The sequence below is a fragment of the Coregonus lavaretus genome (assembly GCF_964263955.1).
Source record: "Coregonus lavaretus genome assembly, chromosome: 29".
Classification (NCBI taxonomy): Eukaryota; Metazoa; Chordata; class Actinopteri; order Salmoniformes; family Salmonidae; genus Coregonus; species Coregonus lavaretus.
This window is the reverse complement of record NC_140016.1, coordinates 18,041,863-18,062,820: the sequence shown is the minus strand read 5'-3', so window position 1 is coordinate 18,062,820 and position 20,958 is coordinate 18,041,863. Positions and strand designations below refer to the sequence as shown.

Sequence of the window (20,958 nt, the reverse complement as noted above, 5' to 3'; positions counted from 1 at the left end):
AAGTAGAGTAGGCCAACCTGGATAGAGACAATGGAGGATCTCCGTGAACTTTCCAGGGAGTTGGTTAGAGACATTTTAAACTTAGCAGAGGATGTAGAAGCAGGACCTGCTGACCCAGAGCATGTAGCTAGTAAAGCAGAGGAACTTATTGAAGTTGTTGGAGTCATTTCCGCACTTTCCGACGAAGATATCGACCACAGAGTGATTGCAAATCTAGAAGAAGTTGTCCACCGCTTCTCTGGTACCAGGGCACTTCAGGCCCAACACACACAGGGACCGGGGCGTTTGGCGTTTGACATACCGAGTGCAGTTCTGGAGCATCAACTTCTTTGTGGAGTTCCCGCAGTTCAAATTGCAGCGATGTTCGGTGTGTCAAAGAGGACCATCAGGAGGCGCATGCAACAATACAGTTTAAGGTATTTACACTAAATTCATGAGTTTTCTGTTTATGAATTGCTGCTCTCATACACTCGGAAAGAATATGACGTTTAAGGTAACATTACTTGATGTTGTGTTTTTCTTGTTTGTACAGAAAGACAGATCTCTATTCAGCTGTGAATGATGAGGAGTTAGACCGTATTGTAAGTGAAATTCACAGAAGTCATCCAAACACCGGCTACAAGCTAATGCGTGGTCACCTGAATGCAAGAGGTGTGCATGTTCCAAGTGAGTAGATAATAATATGGGCATTATTTAAATGTATTTTTGATTTGGAGCTCTGCCCCTTTGAAAGGTGAAGGAAGCCCGCTTATGGAAAGACATCGCCTCTGAGATGTAGAATGTGTAGAAGAAATGTGAAGAGAAACACACATTTCAGGACGGCTGACTTGTATCATCAGGATAGACATGTCCTGTGATTTTTAGCCTCCTGTTTAATAGAGGTGGAACAATATCTGACAGTAATATTCTCAGCTGTCCGGATGTGCCCCTGCTGTAAAGGGTATAATATAATCATAGAAAAGCAAAATATCATAGGAGGCAAAAAATCTCAGGTCATCTCTGTTCGAGCATGTGGTATCTATCTATCTATCTATCTATCTATCTATCTATCTATCTATCTATCTATCTATCTATCTATCTATCTATCTATCTATCTATCTATCTATCTATCTATCTATCTATCTATCTATCTATCTATCTATCTATCTATCTATCTATCTATCTATCTATCTATCTATCTATCTATCTATCTATCTATCTATCTATCTATCTATCTATCTATCTATCTATCTATCTATATATGTGTGTATATATATGTATATGTGTATATATATGTATATATATGTGTGTATGTATATATATATATATATATAAATATATATATATATATATAAATATATGTATGTATGTATATATATGTATGTATATGTATGTATATATATATAAATATATATATGTATGTATGTATATATGTATGTATATGTATGTATGTATGTATGTATGTGTATATATATATATATATATATATGTATATGTATATATAATTTTTATATATGTGTATATATATGTGTATGTATATGTACAATATCTGACAGTAAAGTACATTTTTGAAGCTGTGGTGGTTCTGTAATAGTTGACTGTTTTACACACATTATTTATTTTATTATGACACCACTATATCCTCAAAATAAGTAGCCAGTGAGTGTGTGGTTATTCATTTTAAATTCCTCCCCTCAGTCTCAAGACTGCAAGAGTCTTTACGCAGAGTCAATGCAGAGGGAGTCTACATGAGACGTCTGAGGCTGCGTGTATTAAGGCGACGGCAGTATTTTGTTCCTGGCCCAAACTCTTTGTGGCATATAGATGGCCACCATAAGCTTATCAGGTCAGTGATATTAGCAGATAAACAATGCATCTTTCTATATGTTTCATTACAATTGTTATACAATAAAGTTATATTTTTTCATGTGTTTGCAACAGGTGGAGATTTGTTGTCCACGGTGGGGTGGATGGATTTAGTCGTTTAGTGGTCTACCTGACTGTGGCCGGCAATAATAGCGCTCATACGGTCTTACAGAGCTTTATCGCCGCTGTTGAGCAGTATGGGCTGCCATCAAGGGTACGGTCTGACAAAGGGGGGGAGAATGCAGATGTAGCAGAATTCATGATCAGAAGCAGAGGTACCGACAGGAATTCACACATCACAGGCAGAAGTGTCCACAATCAGCGGTAAAGAAATATGTTTGGCAACTAGGCTCACACAACTAACATACTAGTTGAATGTACTTTAGCATATGTCATAAATTAACAATTTCTCAATTTTATCCTAAACACAGAATAGAGAGGATGTGGAGAGATGTTTATGAACATGCCCTGGACCTCTTCTATCAGATCTTTACTTCATTGGAAGATCAGGAGACACTGAATCCAGACAATGAAGTCCATCTTTTCGCTCTGCACCGGATTTTCCTTCCACTGGTTCAGCAAAGCCTCGACTCTTTTCGAGATGCTTGGAACTTCCACGGTCTTAGAACTGAAAGGAATCAGTCACCACAGCAACTCTGGAGAAGTTACAGAGAGCAAGGCCCTGAGGAGGATCCTACTGAGGTTAACAATGAACTTTAAACACTTTCTTAAAATTGTTTCCCCAAAGGAATTATGGGAGAAAAAAATGGTGCTAAATGTGATACTTTAAATGAAACATTTACTATAGATTATTGTCTCTTTAAAATCTCCCGAGCTTTTAAAGATCAACCTGTGAGCTGTAGTTTCTACAGTGCATACTATGCAAAGCTGTATTATTTTAAAAAACTGAATAAGTAACATTTCATTTCTCACTGCCTTGGTGACCAAAAATAACAATCTTGTGTAAGGACATGTCAAACTAGTTTTAAGTACAAGACTGATTATGCTTGTCATCCATTCAGGTTCCTGAAGAATATGGGATCGATTGGAACGGACCTCACTGCCTTCATCGAGGCACTGTGTCAGTCCCCGAGGTTCAGCTGGCCCGTGAGCTCTCAGATGAAGAGGTTGCAATTTTGCCAGCTCCAGGAGTTTCTGTTACTGATGCACTTAGACTATATGTAGAGACTGTGGAAGTGTTATCAAGAATCTTAGACTGATGTCCAACCCATGTTTTTATTTGTTGTGTTAGAACAAGCAAGGAAAAACTGAAAGTTTACTTTCCTTTTAAAAGAAAGGAAAAAAAGCTGTTTCTTTGAAGCTTCCTGTCTCATTATGGTCCACAGAATGGGCCAAAGCTTCCATTCTAAACAAACAACAACAATAAAGTTATCTATTACAGAGAGACATATTGTGAGTTGGCATGTTACCTGCATATACAGATATCCTCTCACTCTACAGAACAGGAGGAAAATTCTGTTCATTTCACTGACAAAACGTGAGACCCAACATCTTCAGAACCTGTCACAACGCTGAGTTGACATAAAAACAGCACTACTAAACAACTACAACTAAATATTAGAAAAATAGAAAAACCCAGTTGCATGTTATTAATTGTCTGTAACTGTATTATCTTATCTAATTATATCCTACAGGTGTTATCTTTCTATTAACTTTTCAGTTACACACAATCTTATAGCAACACTATTGTGATGACACAAACCACTGTCTGTTTCTTTGCGATCCAACTCCTCGTTGACAATCACTGCCGGTACTACTGCACTCTCAGCTGATGTTTCAGGCCTCACTGGAACACTGTCACTGACTAGGGCTGTCTCACTATCATTTTCTTCACTTTGGCCTCCCTCTTGTTCTCTTTCTGATTCCTGCATGGGTGTCCTTGAAGTTAACACAATTGAAATGATGGTCATACTCGCTTATTTGTGTGCACAACAATAAGAGAGACATATTCCCAAAGAAAATAAATTATGCTACCCTTGCATTGCTTTAAGAAGTACATACCCATTGCAGCTCAATCTGTGCAGCTTCATCTCTGAAAAGGGAACTTCCTTCTGACAAGTGATGCAGGGGATGACTGGACCAGAGGCAGGACGTGAGCTCTCCTAACAACAACAACAAATGGCTTTTAATTAATGATTAAAAGTCACCAGTAATCTTTGTTTTGATTATGTATTAAACTAAGTCTCTGTAAATGTATGTACACAATCTAAGGGTAGATCCTGTTGAAGTGGACGTATGTAGATTGTAGCCTGTCCAATCATCGTCGATGGATCTTTCAGATAGGCAAGGGTGTATCCAGTGCTGGGACACTGAAGCAACGCAAGATTTCGACTGCGAGTAGATCCTACAAGTTTTAGAAATTCAAAGCCTCCCCCTTGTTGGAGCTTCGGAAACACTTCCATCAGTTTATTTGTTATAACCATGGGATCGTGGTCATTCCCTGGAGAAAAAAAACAAAACAAAATCATAACTCACCTCACCTTAAATTAAGCAAATAAGCCTGTGATAACTATTATTGACACTATGAACACCAATTAAGTTTGAGTCACTATAAAAAGAAATGCAAATAATTTCAACAAGACACAGACAGTACAAACTTTTTTTACTTTTGGTAAATGCCTAGTTTCGCACTGACCTGAAAATGTTACTTTTTGCTCTCCAAGTCCTGAAGTAAGAAGTTCAGCTTTAAACAGTACGCTTGGAATTTTATCCGCATTGTGGTCAGCCAAACAACAGACAGTGTGTGTGTAGCTTCTTCGGCTAACTTGGACTTGTGCTGGTCGTCTCGTCATATTCCTTCTGGCTCCAATGTTATATGGCGCAAAGAGCCTTGCTACCTCCGCTGCAACACAGAAAAACGTAACAGCTCAATGGTCACCAGTCAGCTAAAACAGCCTCTACTTCTATCTTGGGATGCTCAAGCCAGCTAACACCATTTAGCCGATTAGCGAACTAGCTAGGTTTATGCTTCCCCCCCCATTAACAATAAACGTGTCACGCACGAAGCATCATAATACCGCATGCAAATACATGTTCGAGTCGATCTAATTTAACCTACACGTGTGTCCCGAATCATTAAATAGTAGCACACCTGGCTAACATGAAATTACTTAGCTTACCTTGGACAGGTGTACGTGATTGAGCGGCCGGTATCTGCTGTGACTGAGCTGCCGGAGTCACCGGTGCCGCGGGAGCCGTTGGACTTCTGCTCAGAGCTTCCTCAATCAAATTCGCTGCTTCTCTCAGCAGCTCCGGGCAACTTTTAGACATTTTGTCCTGCACCTCACACAGCGTCTCAACATTGGGGCTAGCAGGACCGAGTCTTCTCTTGATTTTTAGCCGTTGCAATGAAAGTTCTGTTTAACCGTGTAACTAAACCAACGTAGAGGTGAATAGCGCCACCCAGTGTATTGGAATGTGTTCAGTAGCTCTGCATCAATCCATTATCCGGAATTGATTTGTCTTGGCTTGATGCAGAGGGTAACCAATCAGGCGTTAGGTTCCGCCTACCAACTTTTGATGGGTCAGTTTGACAGTTTTAAGTAATTCAGGAAGCACTCCAACGCAGGACCATGAAATGTAAATGTAAATAGTGAAATTATTATATATGTATTTTACATAAAATGAATCGGTATTTGAATTAATTAATGACACATTTAATAACACATTTATGTATTTAATTCTAATTTTAATTAATTAATGACACATTTAAGTAATTATTTAATGGTGTATTTATTTATTTAATTGTGGCACTTTTAGTCCTCCATATCTCTCAAACTATTCTTGCATTGGTTTTGTTTATGCTGTAAAACTTTGCCAGGTTATGGAAATTCAGCTCTGAATAGAAAATAGAGGACTTTGTTGAAGTACTGAAGGTTCATTTGATAAACTGAGACCCTAAAGAGACATGGAGGCTGTTTTAGGACTGTTGGTGATCTCAGCAGGAGTGTCTCATGGTAAGAAACAACTTTATATGTGTTGGTTTCCCTCTTCTTTTATGCAGAATATAATATAAGGAGTCTTGTATATCATGTAGCAGAAATGACGGATGATGATAGACAATATTCAGAACACTTAGAGACAGTTTTCTCTTTACTCACTGTCCCATTATAATGATCACTGACTTCTGTTCTCTATTACGTTGATGCTGTTGGTTTGGTTATACTGTTAGTCGCTTGTATCCTCATCTGAAAAATAATACATGACTTGATATGGGTTAGAACAGTGATAGTCACTACCGTGTATATTTTTCTTCTTGATCTTCAGGCTTGGAGACTTCCTGTGATGCTAGACAGGACGGATCTCAGTGTTATGGAGCTCTGGGAGGAACTGTCTATCTCCAGCTGATCACTAATGCCACGGGAAATGATGAACTCGTATTTTTGAAAGGCACAATTGTTACTAAAAAAGAGATATTCAGAATGAGGAATAACAAACTGGTAATAAAAAACAGCCCCATTAAAGACAGAGTACACTTCTTTACAAACAATGGGACATTTAGGTTAAATAACACAACAAGGAATGATTCTGGTAAATACCTGCTAGAAATATTTCATTTGAAAGGGCAAGTAATCAGGACCAGTGGACTACAACTGTTCATTGAAGGTAATTAACTAACTCTTAATAAAGTTAATGTTGTCAAATAATTATTACAAATGATAACTTTGACAAGCTCTACATATTGCTCTTTGACTAAACAAAAAATATGTGACTACCTAATAATCAAAATAATGAGAAATGCATTTTATGTGTAACCATGGAGTCATTTTTGTTTCATAGGCTACTGTAGTTGGTACATAGAGTCATAACCACATCCATCAACATTAAATCATCTGTTGGTTATTTGAAATGCAGTCATTGTGTATCATGAATCTGCTCCTCCTGTTGACTACAGTATCTTCTGTGGCTTTCAAGAAGAATGGCTGGTGTTGTGTTCTAATGTGTCTTGCCCACTTACTACAGTTACATATCCTTCTTCCCCCACAGCTCCAGTGTCCTCTCCTCAGCTGTCCTCTGAGTGTCTGTCCCATGGAGAGATGAGGGTGTCCTGCTCCTCTGAGGGGGACGGTCCCCAGTACAGCTGGACTCTGGATGGACAGACAGTGAGAGACACTGAGGCCTCTTCTGATAACGAGACAAACACCATCACTCTGAAGAAAGGCCTGTCTGGAGATCTCACCTGTACCATCAGAAACAACATCAGCAGTGATACTGTCAGCAAGAGAATCTCACACTGTCCAGGTAATCTACTGTTTAATTCACTTTGTTAAAAATACATATTATTATGATCAACAAGATCAATGATTCATGATAATAATTATGATGATTATAATGATCAATGACAATCCATAACAATGAAAATTGACCTGTTTAGAAACAGCATTATCCATTTGCCAGTATTTACATGTAATTCAGATACGCATGTGATTACTGTTAATTTGGATTGCCTACAGGGCTCATATATGTTAACTGCACCTCATCCAACGGGACAAAGATATCAGAGTGGGTGAATGCCACTGGCAGTATCCTGTGTGTTGAGCCTACAACAGTGGTGACTGTGACTGAGGCCCCCACCAGTAAAACCTCCACTGGTAAGGGCCCGGGGCATGACCTTTTCTTTGATATAGACCACATGGAGAATTCAATCAATCAGATTTTTTATATGAGTAAAGACTTGCTAAAGTGCTAAAATGCAGCATTTTGAAATGTCCCTCTGTCACACTCTGTGACTTCTAGGAAGATTTTAACCCACTTAATGTTTAAATGTTTCCAAATGTTTACCATCATTGTAAAGCCCTAGTTATTCTATTACTTTGACGAAGTCATTTCTGAAGATGTTTCTTTATTCATGTGATTAATGATTCATTTTCAGGTTTAAATAAAACCTGTCCTTCATTTTAAGATCAACCCTGTTAACTGAAATGAACTCTTGCTTTAATATGGTGAAACTATTCCTTTTTAAATAATTAAACATCTAATAGTCAAATCACAGTGTAAAAGCAGGTGAGCTGGTTCCACTCTTTCTGGCCAGTTTTGTGGTGAAGAACAGTGGGTCCAGTATAACATGTCAACCCTGTTACCCATAGACAGGATATCTTTTTTTGTAACAATTTATTGTTGTTGTTGTGAAGTTTGCATTCAATTGCCCCTCCCTGTTGCACACAACAAGCTTTCATTCCCTCTGTCACAAGGGGATTTATGGCTGATTTAAGATGAAATCGTCAACCCTGTTATGGTCAACCCTTTTACGGTCAACCCTGTTACGTTATTTGACACTTAAAAGGCACTTACCATAGTATTGTTTTGGTATTTAACCTCTAGAGGTGGGAAAATGTTTTTAAAGTTAATTTGAACATGTGCTCTTTATGACATAGTGTTAAAATTAGGTGAAACAAATAAAAAAAATCACCAAGTTACACTACCCAAAAGGGATTATTTCACAGAACGACCCTCTTGGAGTAGTAGCATTTGTCACTTCTCAACTCAGATAAGTGATTCCTTAAAATGTTTTATTGCCACCAGGGTTCATATATGTTAACTGTATGTATTTATATTTAATACAGATCCCCATTAGCTGTTGCCAAGGCAGCAGCTAGTCTTCCTGGGGTCCAAACACATTAAGGCCCGTACATCACACATAAAACAAAAGAGAAACAGTACATCATATAACATTATTACACCACTACATATCTGCAATACAAAATGTAGAATACCACCACACAACAATATTACAATGTACGTGTGTGTAGTGTGCATGTGGTAGCGTTTGTGTGTTTCTCACAGTACCCATTGGTCCATAAGGTGTATTTTTATGTGTTTGAAAATGTGATTCTACTACTTGCATCAGTTAGCTGATGTGGAATAGAGTTCCATGTAGTCATTGCTCTATGTAGTATTGTTCGCCTACCATAGTCTGTTCTGGACTTGGGGATTGTGAAGAGACCTCTGGTGGCATGTCTTGTGGGGTATGCATGGGTGTCCAAGCTGTGTGCTAGTAGTTTAAACAGCTTGTGGTCCTCTGTAGCTCAATTGGTAGAGCATGATGCTTGTAACGCCAGGGTAGTGGGTTCGATCCCCGGGACCACCCATACGTAAAAATGTATGCACGCATGACTGTAAGTCGCTTTGGATAAAAGCATCTGCTAAATGGCAGATTATATTATTGTCAACACTTCTTACAAAAACAAGTAGTGATGAAGTCAATCTCTCCTCCGCTTTGAGCCATGTGAGATTGACATGCATATTATTAATGTTAGCTCTCCATGTACATTTAAGGGCCAGTCATGCTGCCCTGTTCTGAGCCAATTGTAATTGTCCTAATTCCCTCTTTGTGGCACCTGACCACATGACTGAACAGTAGTCCAGCTGCGACAAAACTAGGGCCTGTAGGACCTGCCTTGTTGATAGTGTTGTTAAGAAGGCAGAGCAGCGCTTTATTATGGACAGACTTCTCCCCCTCTTAGATACTGTTGTATAAACACGTTTTGACCATGACAGTTTACATTCCAGGGTTACTCCAAGCAGTTTAGTCATCTCAACTTGCCCAATTTCAACATTATTCATCACAAGATTTAGTTGAGGTTTAGGGTTTAGTGAATGATTTGTCCCAAATACAATGCTTTTATTTTTTGAAATATTTTGGACTAACTTATTCCTTGCCAAACATTCTGAAAATAACTGCAGCTCTTTGTTATGTGTTGCAGTCATTTCAGTCGCTGTAGTAGCTGACGTGTATAGTGTTGAGTCATCCGCATACATAGACACAATGGCTTTACTCAAAGCCAGTGGCATGTCGTTAGTAAAGATTGTAAAAAGTAATGGGAATTCCGGATTCTACCTGGATTATGTTGGAGAGGCTTCCATTAAAGAACATCTTCTGTGTTTACATTTACATTTACATTTTAGTCATTTAGCAGACGCTCTTATCCAGAGCGACTTACAGGAGCAATTAGGGTTAAGTGCCTTGCTTAAGGGCACATCGACAGATTTTTCACCTAGTCGGCTCGGGGATTAGAACCAGCGACCTTTCGGTTACTGGCACAACGCTCTTACCCACTAAGCTACCTGCCGCCCTATTAGACGGGTAACTCTTTATCCACAATATAGCAGGGGGTGTAAAGCCATAACACAAGTTTTCCCAGCAGCAGACTATGATCGATAATTTCAAAAGAATCACTGAAGTCTTCTATTATCAATTTCTCTCAGCCAATAATCAGTTATTTGTGGAAGTGCTGTGCTTGTTGAATGTCCTTCACTATAAGCGTGCTGAAAGTCTGTTGTCAATTTGTTTACTGTAAAATAGCATTGTATCTGGTCAAACACAATTTTTTCCAAAAGTTGACTAAGGTTTGGTAACAGGCTGATTGGTTGGCTATTTGAGCCAGTAAATGGGGTTTTACTATTTTTGCCCAACACAGACAAGCAAATATTCTTTACATTATCAACATAAGAATCACTACAAAACTTATTGTATGACCTCTTATACACTATATTAGGCCCAGCAATTGGAACTTTGGTTTTCCTATATATACAGTGGGGAAAAAAAGTATTTAGTCAGCCACCAATTGTGCAAGTTCTCCCACTTAAAAAGATGAGAGAGGCCTGTAATTTTCATCATAGGTACACGTCAACTATGACAGACAAATTGAGATTTTTTTTTCCAGAAAATCAAATTGTAGGATTTTTTATGAATTTATTTGCAAATTATGGTGGAAAATAAGTATTTGGTCACCTACAAACAAGCAAGATTTCTGGCTCTCACAGACCTGTAACTTCTTCTTTAAGAGGCTCCTCTGTCTTCCACTTGTTACCTGTATTAATGGCACCTGTTTGAACTTGTTATCAGTATAAAAGACAACTGTTCACAACCTCAAACAGTCACACTCCAAACTCCACTATGGCGAAGACCAAAGAGCTGTCAAAGGACACCAGAAACAAAATTGTAGACCTGCACCAGGCTGGGAAGACTGAATCTGCAATAGGTAAGCAGCTTGGTTTGAAGAAATCAACTGTGGGAGCAATTATTAGGAAATGGAAGACATACAAGACCACTGATAATCTCCCTCGATCTGGGGCTCCACGCAAGATCTCACCCCGTGGGGTCAAAATGATCACAAGAACGGTGAGCAAAAATCCCAGAACCACACGGGGGGACCTAGTGAATGACCTGCAGAGAGCTGGGACCAAAGTAACAAAGCCTACCATCAGTAACACACTACGCCGCCAGGGACTCAAATCCTGCAGTGCAAGACGTGTCCCCCTGCTTAAGCCAGTACATGTCCAGGCCCGTCTGAAGTTTGCTAGAGTGCATTTGGATGATCCAGAAGAGGATTGGGAGAATGTCATATGAAACCAAAATAGAACTTTTTGGTAAAAACTCAACTCGTCGTGTTTGGAGGACAAATAATGCTGAGTTGCATCCAAAGAACACCATACCTACTGTGAAGCATGGGGGTGGAAACATCATGCTTTGGGGCTGTTTTTCTGCAAAGGGACCAGGACGACTGATCCGTGTAAAGGAAAGAATGAATGGGGCCATGTATCGTGAGATTTTGAGTGAAAACCTCCTTCCGTCAGCAAGGGCATTGAAGATGAAACGTGGCTGGGTCTTTCAGCATGACAATGATCCCAAACACACCGCCCGGGCAACGAAGGAGTGGCTTTGTACGAAGCATTTCAAGGTCCTGGAGTGGCCTAGCCAGTCTCCAGATCTCAACCCCATAGAAAATCTTTGGAGGGAGTTGAAAGTCTGTGTTGCCCAGCGACAGCCCCAAAACATCACTGCTCTAGAGGAGATCTGCATGGAGGAATGGGCCAAAATACCAGCAACAGTGTGTGACAACCTTGTGAAGACTTACAGAAAACGTTTGACCTGTGTCATTGCCAACAAAGGGTATATAACAAAGTATTGAGAAACTTTTGTTATTGACCAAATACTTATTTTCCACCATAATTTGCAAATAAATTCATAAAAAATCCTACAATGTGATTTTCTGGATTTTTGTTCCTCATTTTGTCTGTCCTAGTTGACTTGTTCCTATGATGAAAATTACAGGCCTCTCTCATCTTTTTAAGTGGGAGAACTTGCACAATTGGTGGCTGACTAAATACTTTTTTCCCCCACTGTAGCTACTATATTGTGATCAATACATCCGATCGATCTGGATACTGCTTTAAAGCAAATTTCTACAGCATTAGTAAAGATGTGATCAATACATGTTGATGTTTTCATTCCTTTGCTGTTTGTAACTACCCTGGTAGGTTGACTGATAACCTGAACCAGGTAGCAGGCACTGGTTACAGTTTGAAGCTTTTTCTTAAGTGGGCAGCTTGATGAAAGCCTGTCAAGATTGAAATCACCAAGAAAATATACCTCTCTGTTGATATCACATCAATTATCAAGCAAGATGGCAAGATGGCGCCGACAGACATCGCAGCTCCGTTTCTAGCTCTTAAGCAACTTTGCAGTATGTTGTTTTTTTGTGTGTTATTTCTTACATTATTAGCCCAGAATGTTTTTTGTGTTATTTCATACACCCGGAAATAACATTTGGATATCAGAGCGGCGGTAACTCACCAGCATTATGACCAGGAATATGACTTTCCCAAATTGGATCCTTTATTTGTACACCCCAGGGCAATTGAACTTATCGAAGAGGCATCTCCAAATCGCCGCCAACGGAGAAGAGGTATTCGGAGTGGACTTCCGAGTATATTATTCGCTAATGTCCAGTCTCCGGACAATAAAGTAGACGAGCTCAGGGCGAGGATCTCCTTCCAGAGAGACATCAGGGACTGTAACATACTCTGTTTCACGGAATCATTACTCTCTCCGGATATACTGTGACCATCCATACAGCCAGCTGGGTGCTCAATACATTGCGCAGACAGGAATAAAGAACTCTCCGGGAAGAAGAAAGGCGTGGTGTATGTTTCATGATTAACTACTCATGGTGTGATTGTGATAACGTACAGAAACTCAAGTCCTTTTGTTCACCCGACCTGGAATACCTCACAATCAAATGCAGACCGTATTACCTCCCAAGAGAATCATCTTCGGTTATAGTCACAGCCATATATATTCCCCCTCAAGCCGATACCACGACGGCCCTCAAGGAACTACACTGAACTTTGTGCAAACTGGAAACCACATATCCTGAGGCCGCATTTATTGTAGCTGGGGATTTTAACAAAGCAAATTTGAGGAAAACGCCACCGAAAATTCTATCAACACATTGACTGTAGTACTCGCGCTGCTAAAACACTGAACCACTGTTATTCCCCATTCCGGGGTGCCTACAAGGCCCTCCCCCGTCCTCAATTCGTCAAATCAGATCACTACTCCATTTTGCTCCTCCCTTCCCATAGGCAGAAACTCAAACAGGAAGTACCCGTGCTAAGGTCTATTCAATGCTGGTCTGACAACTGACAAATCAGAATCCATGCTTCAAGATTGTTTTGATCACGCGGACTGGGATATCTTCTGGGTAGCCTCTGAGAATAAATGACTGAGTTAATCAGGAAGTGTATAGGGGATGTTGTTCCCACTGTGACTATTAAAACCTACCCAAAACAGAAACCGTGGATAGATGACAGTATTCACGCAAAACTGAAAGCGCGAACAACCGCATTTAACCATGGCAAGGTGATTGGGAATATGGTTGAATACAAGCAGTGTAGTTATTCCCTCCGTAAGGCAATCAAACAGGCAAAACATCAGTACAGAGACAAAGTGGAGTCGCAATTCAACGGCTCAGACACGAGACGTATGTGGCAGGGTCCACAGAATATCACGGATTACAAAGTGAAAACAAGCCACGTTGCGGACACCGACTTCTTGCTCCAGGACAAGATAAACACCTTCGCCCGCTTTGAGGATAACACAGTGCCACCGACGCAGCCCGCTCCCAAGGACTGTGAGCTCTTGTTCTCCGTGGCCGACATGAGTAAGACATTTAAGCGTGTTAACCCTCGCAAGGCTGCTGGCGCAGACGACGTCCCTAGCAGCGTACTCAGAGCATGCGCAGACAATCTGGCTGGAGTGTTTACGGACATATTCAATCTCTCCCTATCCCAGTCTGCTGTCCCCACTTGCTTCAAGATGTCCATCATTGTTCCTGTACCCAAGAAAGCAAACTAAACAAAATGACTATCGCCCCGTAGCACACACTTCTGTCATCATGAAGTGCTTTGAGAGGCTAGTTAAGGATCATATCACCTCTACCTTACCTGACACCCTAGACCCACTTCAATTTGCATACCGCCCCAATAGATCCACAGACGATGAAATCGCATCGCACTGCACACTGCCCTATCCCATCTGGACAATAATAATAAGCCATTTAGCAGACGCTTTTATCCAAAGCGATTTACAGTCATGTGTGCATACATTTTTACGTATGGGTGGTCCCGGGGATCGAACCCACTACCCTGGCGTTACAAGCGCCATGCTCTACCAATTGAGCTACAGAGGACAAGAGGAATACCTATGTAAGAATGCTGTTCATTGACTATGGCTCAGCCTTCAACACCATAGTACCCTCCAAGCTCACCATTAAGCTCGGGGCCATGGGTCTTGACCCCGTCCTGTGCAACTGGGTCCTGGACATCCTGAAGGCCGCCCCCAGGTGTTGAAGGTAAGAAACAACATCTCCACTTCGCTGATCCTCAACACAGGGGCCCCACAAGAGTGCATGCTCAGCCCCCTCCTGTATTCCCTGTTCACCCATGACTGCGTGGCCACACACGACTCCAACTCAATCATCAAGTTTGCAGACGACACAACAGTAGGAGGCCTGATTACCAACAATGACGAGACAGCCTACAGGGAGGAGGTGAGGGCCCTGGTGGAGTGGTGCCAGGAAAATAATCTCTCCCTCAATGTCAACAAAACAAAGTAGCTGATCATGGACTTTAGGAAACAGGGGCGTGCTCCCTCTGCTATCTACATCGACGGGACCACAGTACCCTCCAAGCAGTTGAGAACGTCCTGACGGGCTGTATCACCGCCTGGTATGGCAACTGCACCGCCTGCAACCGCAGGGCTCTCCAGAGGGTGGTGCGATCTGCCCAACGCATTACCGGGGGCACACTGCCTGCCCTCCAGGACACCTACAGCACCCGACGTCACAGGAAGAACAAAACAATTATCAAGTACATCAACCACCCGAGCCACGGCCTGTTCACCCCGCTACCATCCAGAAGGCGAGGTCAGTACAGGTGCATCAAAGCTGGGACCGAGAGACTGAAAAACAGCTTCTATCTCAAGGCCATCAGACTGTTAAATAGCCAACACTAGCAGGCTACCACCCGGTTACTCAACCCTGCACCTTAGAGTCTGCTGCCCTATAGCCATGGAATCACTGGTCACTTTAATAATGGAACACTAGTCACTTTAATAATGTTTACATACTGCTTTACTCATTTCATTTGTATATACTGTATTCTATTCTACGGTATTTTAGTAAATGCCACTCCGACATTGCTAGTCCTAATATTTATATATTTCTTAATTCCATTCTTTTACTTTTAGATTTGTGTGTATTGTTGTGAATTGTTAGATACTACTGCATTGTTGGAGCTAGCAACACAAGCATTTTGCTACACTCACAATAACATATGCTAAATATGTGTATGTGACCAATAACATTTGATTTGATTTAATTTCACACATATTATCCATATACTGACTGTTAGCACTTGGTCTATAGCAGATTCCCACAATAATGGGCTTTAGCTGAGGCAGATGAACCTTTAGCCATATTACTTCAACAGTATTTAATATGAGATCGTCTCTAAGCTTTACAGGAATGTGGTTATGAATATGGACTTCAAAACCGCCCCTTTGGCATTTCTGTCTTTTCTGTAGATGTTATAACCATGAATTGCTTCCACTGTATTATCAAGGAATTATCTAAGTGAGTTTCAGAGATAGTCAGAATATGAATGTCATCTGTTACTAGCAAGTTATTGATTTCATAAACCTTGTTTCTTAAGCTACATACAGTGCATTCGGAAAGTACACAGACCCCTTGACTATTTCCACATTTTGTTACGTTGCAGCCTTATTCTAAAATTGATTAAATCATTTTTTTCCCCTAATCAATCTACACACAATAGTCAATAATGACAAATGCATAAACAAAAAATATATAAATATTACATTTACTTAAGTATTCAGAGCCTTTACTCAGTACTTTGTTGAAGCACCTTTGGCAGCAATTACAGCCTCAAGTCTTCTTGGGAATGACGCTACAAGCTTGGAACACCTGTATTTGGGGAGTTTCTCCCTTTCTTCTCTGCAGATCTTCTCAAGCTCTGTCAAGTTGAATGGAGAGCGTCACTGCAAAGCTATTTTGAGGTTTCTCCAGAGATGTTCGATTGGGTTCAAGTCCGGGCTCTGCCTGGACCACTCAAAGATGTTCAGAGACTTGGCTGTGTGCTTATGGTCAATCCTGAGTGCTTTGGAGCAGGTTTTCACCAAGGATCTCTCTGTACTTTACGCCATTTGTCTTTCCCTCGATCCTAGTCTCCCAGTCCCTGCCGCTGAAAAACATCCCCGCAGCATGATGCTGCCACCACCATGCTTCACCATAGGGATGGTGCCAGGTTTCCTCCAGACATGACGCTTGTCATTCAGGCCAAAGAGTTCAATCTTGGTTTCATCAGACCAGAGAATCTTGTTTCTCATGGTCTATTTAGGTGCCTTTTGGCAAACTCCAAGCGGGCTGTCATGTGCCTTTTACTGAGGAGTGGCTTCTGTCTGGCCACTCTACCATAATGGCCTGATTGGTGGAGTGCTGCAGAGATGGTTGTCCTTCTGGAAGGTTCTCCCATCTCCACAGAGGAACTCTGGAGCTCTTTTTGAGTGACCATCAGGTTCTTTGTCAACTCCCTGACCAAGGCTCTTCTCCCCCGATTGATCAGTTTGGCCGGGTGGCCAGCTCTACGAAGAGTCTTGGTGGTTCCAAACTTCTTCCATCTAAGAACGATGGAGGCTACTGTGTTCTTGGAGACCTGCAATGCTGCAGAAATGTTTTGGTACCCTTCCCCAGATCTGTGCCTCAACACAATCCTATCTCGGAGCTCTACGGACAATTCCTTCGACATCATGGTTTGGTTTTTGCTCTGACACGCACTGTCAACAGCTATCAGTATAACTCTGGTTCATAGGCATATGATTACTGCATACAATAGTTGTAGGATCAACAGAGGCATTCAGGGCAGTTAGGAGGACATAAATTAAATTACTTACATTGTGTCTGCCAATGCCCCTGGGAGAATGTACATTTGCTGCAGCATTATGACAACTATTCAACACAATGGTAGGGATTAACTGAGATGGTCTTGGGTCATTGATAAGTCATTGTGTCAACGAGGCCTTGAAATGCGTGGACAGAGTCCAGGAGCCATGATGATTTGGATGGACTCCGTCATTCCTGTAGAGCATCTTCTGTTTCCAGAAGGTGTCAAAGTTATCTATAAACGTGATTCCAACAGATCTACAGTAATCTTTTAGCCAGGAGTGTAATGCCAGTAGCCTGCTGAATCTTTCACACCCGCGGCCCAACGATGGTACCGGACCTGAAATAATTTAGTGCTAGAATCAGTTTTTTTTCATCAATTTTCAGAAGTTCTGAGCTAGCCCTCCTGATGTTGTTTGACACCGCATGGACTACAACAGCGTCAGCTCCCGGCATCTGTCATAGAATGGTCGGAAGGAGCCTTGTAATGTCCTGTACTCGTGGTCCAGGAAGCACAGGGTTTTTGCCCCGGCAACCAAGATGTTTCTTACAATAGAACTGCCGATGACGACAGCTGGTGCAATGGCTAAGGAGATCCGGCCGTTCTTTTGCCTTGAGTGGTTTCGCAAACCCCTCGAGGGCGATGGGGCCCGATGGACCCGAGCCAGCTGTGGTATCCATTGTGGATGATGAGTGGGCTGGAGTCTCAGACAGCCGCACGGTCTGATGAGGGTGGGAGCTCTGAAGATAATTGATTGTGCCTGGGACCGCAGAGGTGTCCCACGCTAATTGTGGCTGTATTGCCTGTTGCTTTTTCCCTGTAACCTGACCTGGCTGGAACTGCGTTGTATAGCTACCAACATTAGCCGACGCTGCGACCAACAGTACATGCAAAGACATTGCTTCCATGCTCACAGCTGTGAGAGGATTTAAAGGAGGCCACATATTTCTGCTTTTCGGATTTTGCAATTTGTGTGAGCTCTTTTTGTTCATTTAGTTGAGAAATTCCCTGTAATTAGAGAGACACGGAAGCCCAGCTAGCCTAGCTGGCTGGCAGTCTCAAATGGAGGTCCTTGTTGAACATTTTCAATGCTACAGGAGCTGTGTTTATTTTTGCTTTATTCCAGGACAATGTGGACCGCCCAGACTTTCAATGTAGCAGCTGTTTGCTTGCAGAGGACTGCAGGGGCGAAGTGGCTACTCTTAGCAAACAAACAGCGAACCTACCCAAGCTACTGGGGAATCCACGCCTGCCTACTTTTTATTTTTCTTCTACCCTAGTAGCCGCATGCCGCTCTGGTCTGATGGAAATGTTGCCGACGTGTTGGTTCTCTACTGCCGACTGGCCGGTACTCTGCAGGGATCCCTCCCCGAAGGGGTCTCCCCCTTCACCTGGAGAACGGAGCTAGTAGGATGCTCCTGGATGACTTGGGAGATGTTCCTGTTCTCGATCCTACCAATCAGCCATGGAGATATGTCACTCGCCATGGAAGTCGAAAACAGCGACCTCTGGCAACAGGGGCCTCCTTGGAGATTTGAGGCCCGGACCGGACACAGAACAGAAACAGCTTCGCCGCCCTGGATCAAGAGGTTCCGGCACCTTCTTCCATTGGGGAAGCCACTTCGCCCCTGCAGTCCTCTGCAAGCAAACAGCTGCTACATTGAAAGTCTGGGCGGTCCACATTGTCCTGGAATAAAGCAAAAATAAACACAGCTCCTGTAGCATTGAAAATGTTCAAGAAGGACCTCCATTTGAGACTGCCAGCCAGCTAGGCTAGCTAGGCTAGCTGGGCTTCCGTGTCTCTCTGATAACAGGGAATTTCTCAACTAAATGAACAAAAAGAGCTCACACAAATTGCAAAATCCGAAAAGCAGAAATATGTGGCTTCCTTTAAATCCTCTCACAGTGGTGAGAATGAAAGCCGTGTCTTTGCACGTACTGTTGGTCGCAGCATTGGCTAATGTTGGTAGCTATACAATACAGTTCCAGCCAGGTCAGGTTGCAGGGGAAAAAGCAACAGGCAGCAGGGAATACAGCCACAATTAGCGTGGGACACCTCTGCGGTCCCAGCCACAAGGGCTAACCGCGTCACGGGCTGTGTTCAAGCTGTTTGTTGAAAACCCTTCTAGCTTGATACTGATAGCTACCAGCTAGGCTAGTAGCTAGCTACGGTAAACAACTTCAGGCTTTTTGGTCTGGCAGAATCCCGGGACAGATAGTAGCAGTCACAGCAACTGAGGCTAACCGCGATGCAGGATCCAAAATCTAAAAGTATATAAATCAAACTTTGCAAGGAAACACTGTCACAACTTTACAAAAACAATAAACCGAAGGGACAAAGATATCAGGGTGGGTGATTGAGGCTAATAATTCCCTGTGTGTTGAGCCTACAACAGTGGCCACACAACTGTGACAGAGGCAACCATTGGTAAGAGGCATGAAACCTTAGTAATTGCTCAACACGTCCCAGCCACAATAAATCATTTTACTGCTGTCTCCGTTTAACAGAACATTCAGCAGAAATCTCCTCATGGGCTGGTAGGATTTATGTTGAAAGCAGATCTTACTGCAGTTATTTTTTTATGGATTTTATTAATTAGCTGATTTCTTAATTTAAGCGTTACACTGTCTCACTTCTGTCCTCCAGGACCAAGGTCCAATGTATTTGTTTATTTCCAACTTGCTGAAGTCTTCATTCTGCTGACAGTCTGTCTGGGATCATACTGTTTCTACAAGAAGAAAACCTGTCCTCAAGAACAAGGTCAGTAACCATGCACCATTGTACCTTTGTTTAACATATTTTGTTTGATAAGTTTAATTGTATTATTATTCTTAATTCGCTCTCTCTCCCCCTCTCCGTCTTTCCCCCTCTCTCTCTCTCTTCAGATGATGGTGAGTAAGCAGAGCGTATGCAGTCTCTTGCCATGGGGACCATGACTAATGACTAATAATGATGTTATACTGCTTATCACTGTTTTAATCTTTAATGGAGCTCAAACTCAAAGCACAGTAATATATTTACTCAAAATATGCCATTCAGTTCTTTTGACATTCATTTTCTTAGTTTCATAATGTTCCTTAAGACCTGTCCGTAACTAGTTAATAATTAATGATCTATGTGATGGTGTTTATTTAATGGATTTTAACACTTGAATTGTAGTGTTTTAGTGTTTTTTTATTTGTACATAGAGTTACATAAACTAATAAATTCTATTGTGTTTTTGAAAATACATTTTCTTTCATATTCTAATGTTACCTTCAAAAACCTGAACAAATTATTATTTTTGCGATAGCATATATGTAGAGTTCAAAAGGTACTTGCACTCAAAACCATGAAAAGGAAAAACCCAAGGAGATGCAAAAATAATGTACTTAATTTAATCCATGCTCAAAATAATATAAAAGGTGCTATTAAACAAAAAACTGAGCATACATTTTGACCTCAGGCCTTCATCAGTGCTATACAAAAATTATGACGACGTGTACTTAAGGAGACACACCTTCTGTGCATAACAGGTGCAACAGGTGAAAACAGTTCATTAGAGACTGGCGAATAGGGAGGCAATGCAAGGAATATATAGAAGAATATAAAAAACGGACAAATCAAATGTCACATATCATTGGAAAGAGACAAAAGTCTGTACATAACAATATCAGAAGCAATAGATATGAAATACTCAAGTAAGCCAAAAACTCAGATTGCAGGGGTAGAGAAATTGGCTCGAAGGGGGGGTCCCTCGAGGCCAGGCTATTCTAGTGTTAATTATTGTTAAACATTTCAAAGGAGTGAATAGTACAGTATATTGTTTTCTTTTAAGTTGCTTATGATATACAGTAACATAAATGTAT

General features: G+C 41.4%; 1 protein-coding gene and 1 long non-coding RNA gene across 2 annotated transcripts; both read left to right on the top strand.

The window, feature by feature from the left end:
• The first annotated feature begins 2,006 nt into the window (after positions 1-2,006).
• Positions 2,007-2,955, top strand: LOC311105273. The gene is made up of 3 exons (XR_014610231.1): positions 2,007-2,169; positions 2,277-2,547; positions 2,868-2,955. It is a non-coding gene; the product is annotated as an uncharacterized lncRNA (long non-coding RNA).
• A 3,914-nt stretch (positions 2,956-6,869) lies between these two features.
• On the top strand, positions 6,870-20,282 carry LOC311104885 (uncharacterized protein). Its single transcript, XM_084146851.1, has 4 exons — positions 6,870-7,107; positions 7,320-7,457; positions 19,757-19,870; positions 19,996-20,282. The coding sequence occupies exons 1-4, from the start codon at positions 6,903-6,905 to the stop codon at positions 20,007-20,009; spliced, it is 471 nt and encodes a 156-aa protein (XP_084002977.1). The 5' UTR covers positions 6,870-6,902; the 3' UTR covers positions 20,010-20,282.
• The last annotated feature ends 676 nt before the right edge of the window (positions 20,283-20,958 follow it).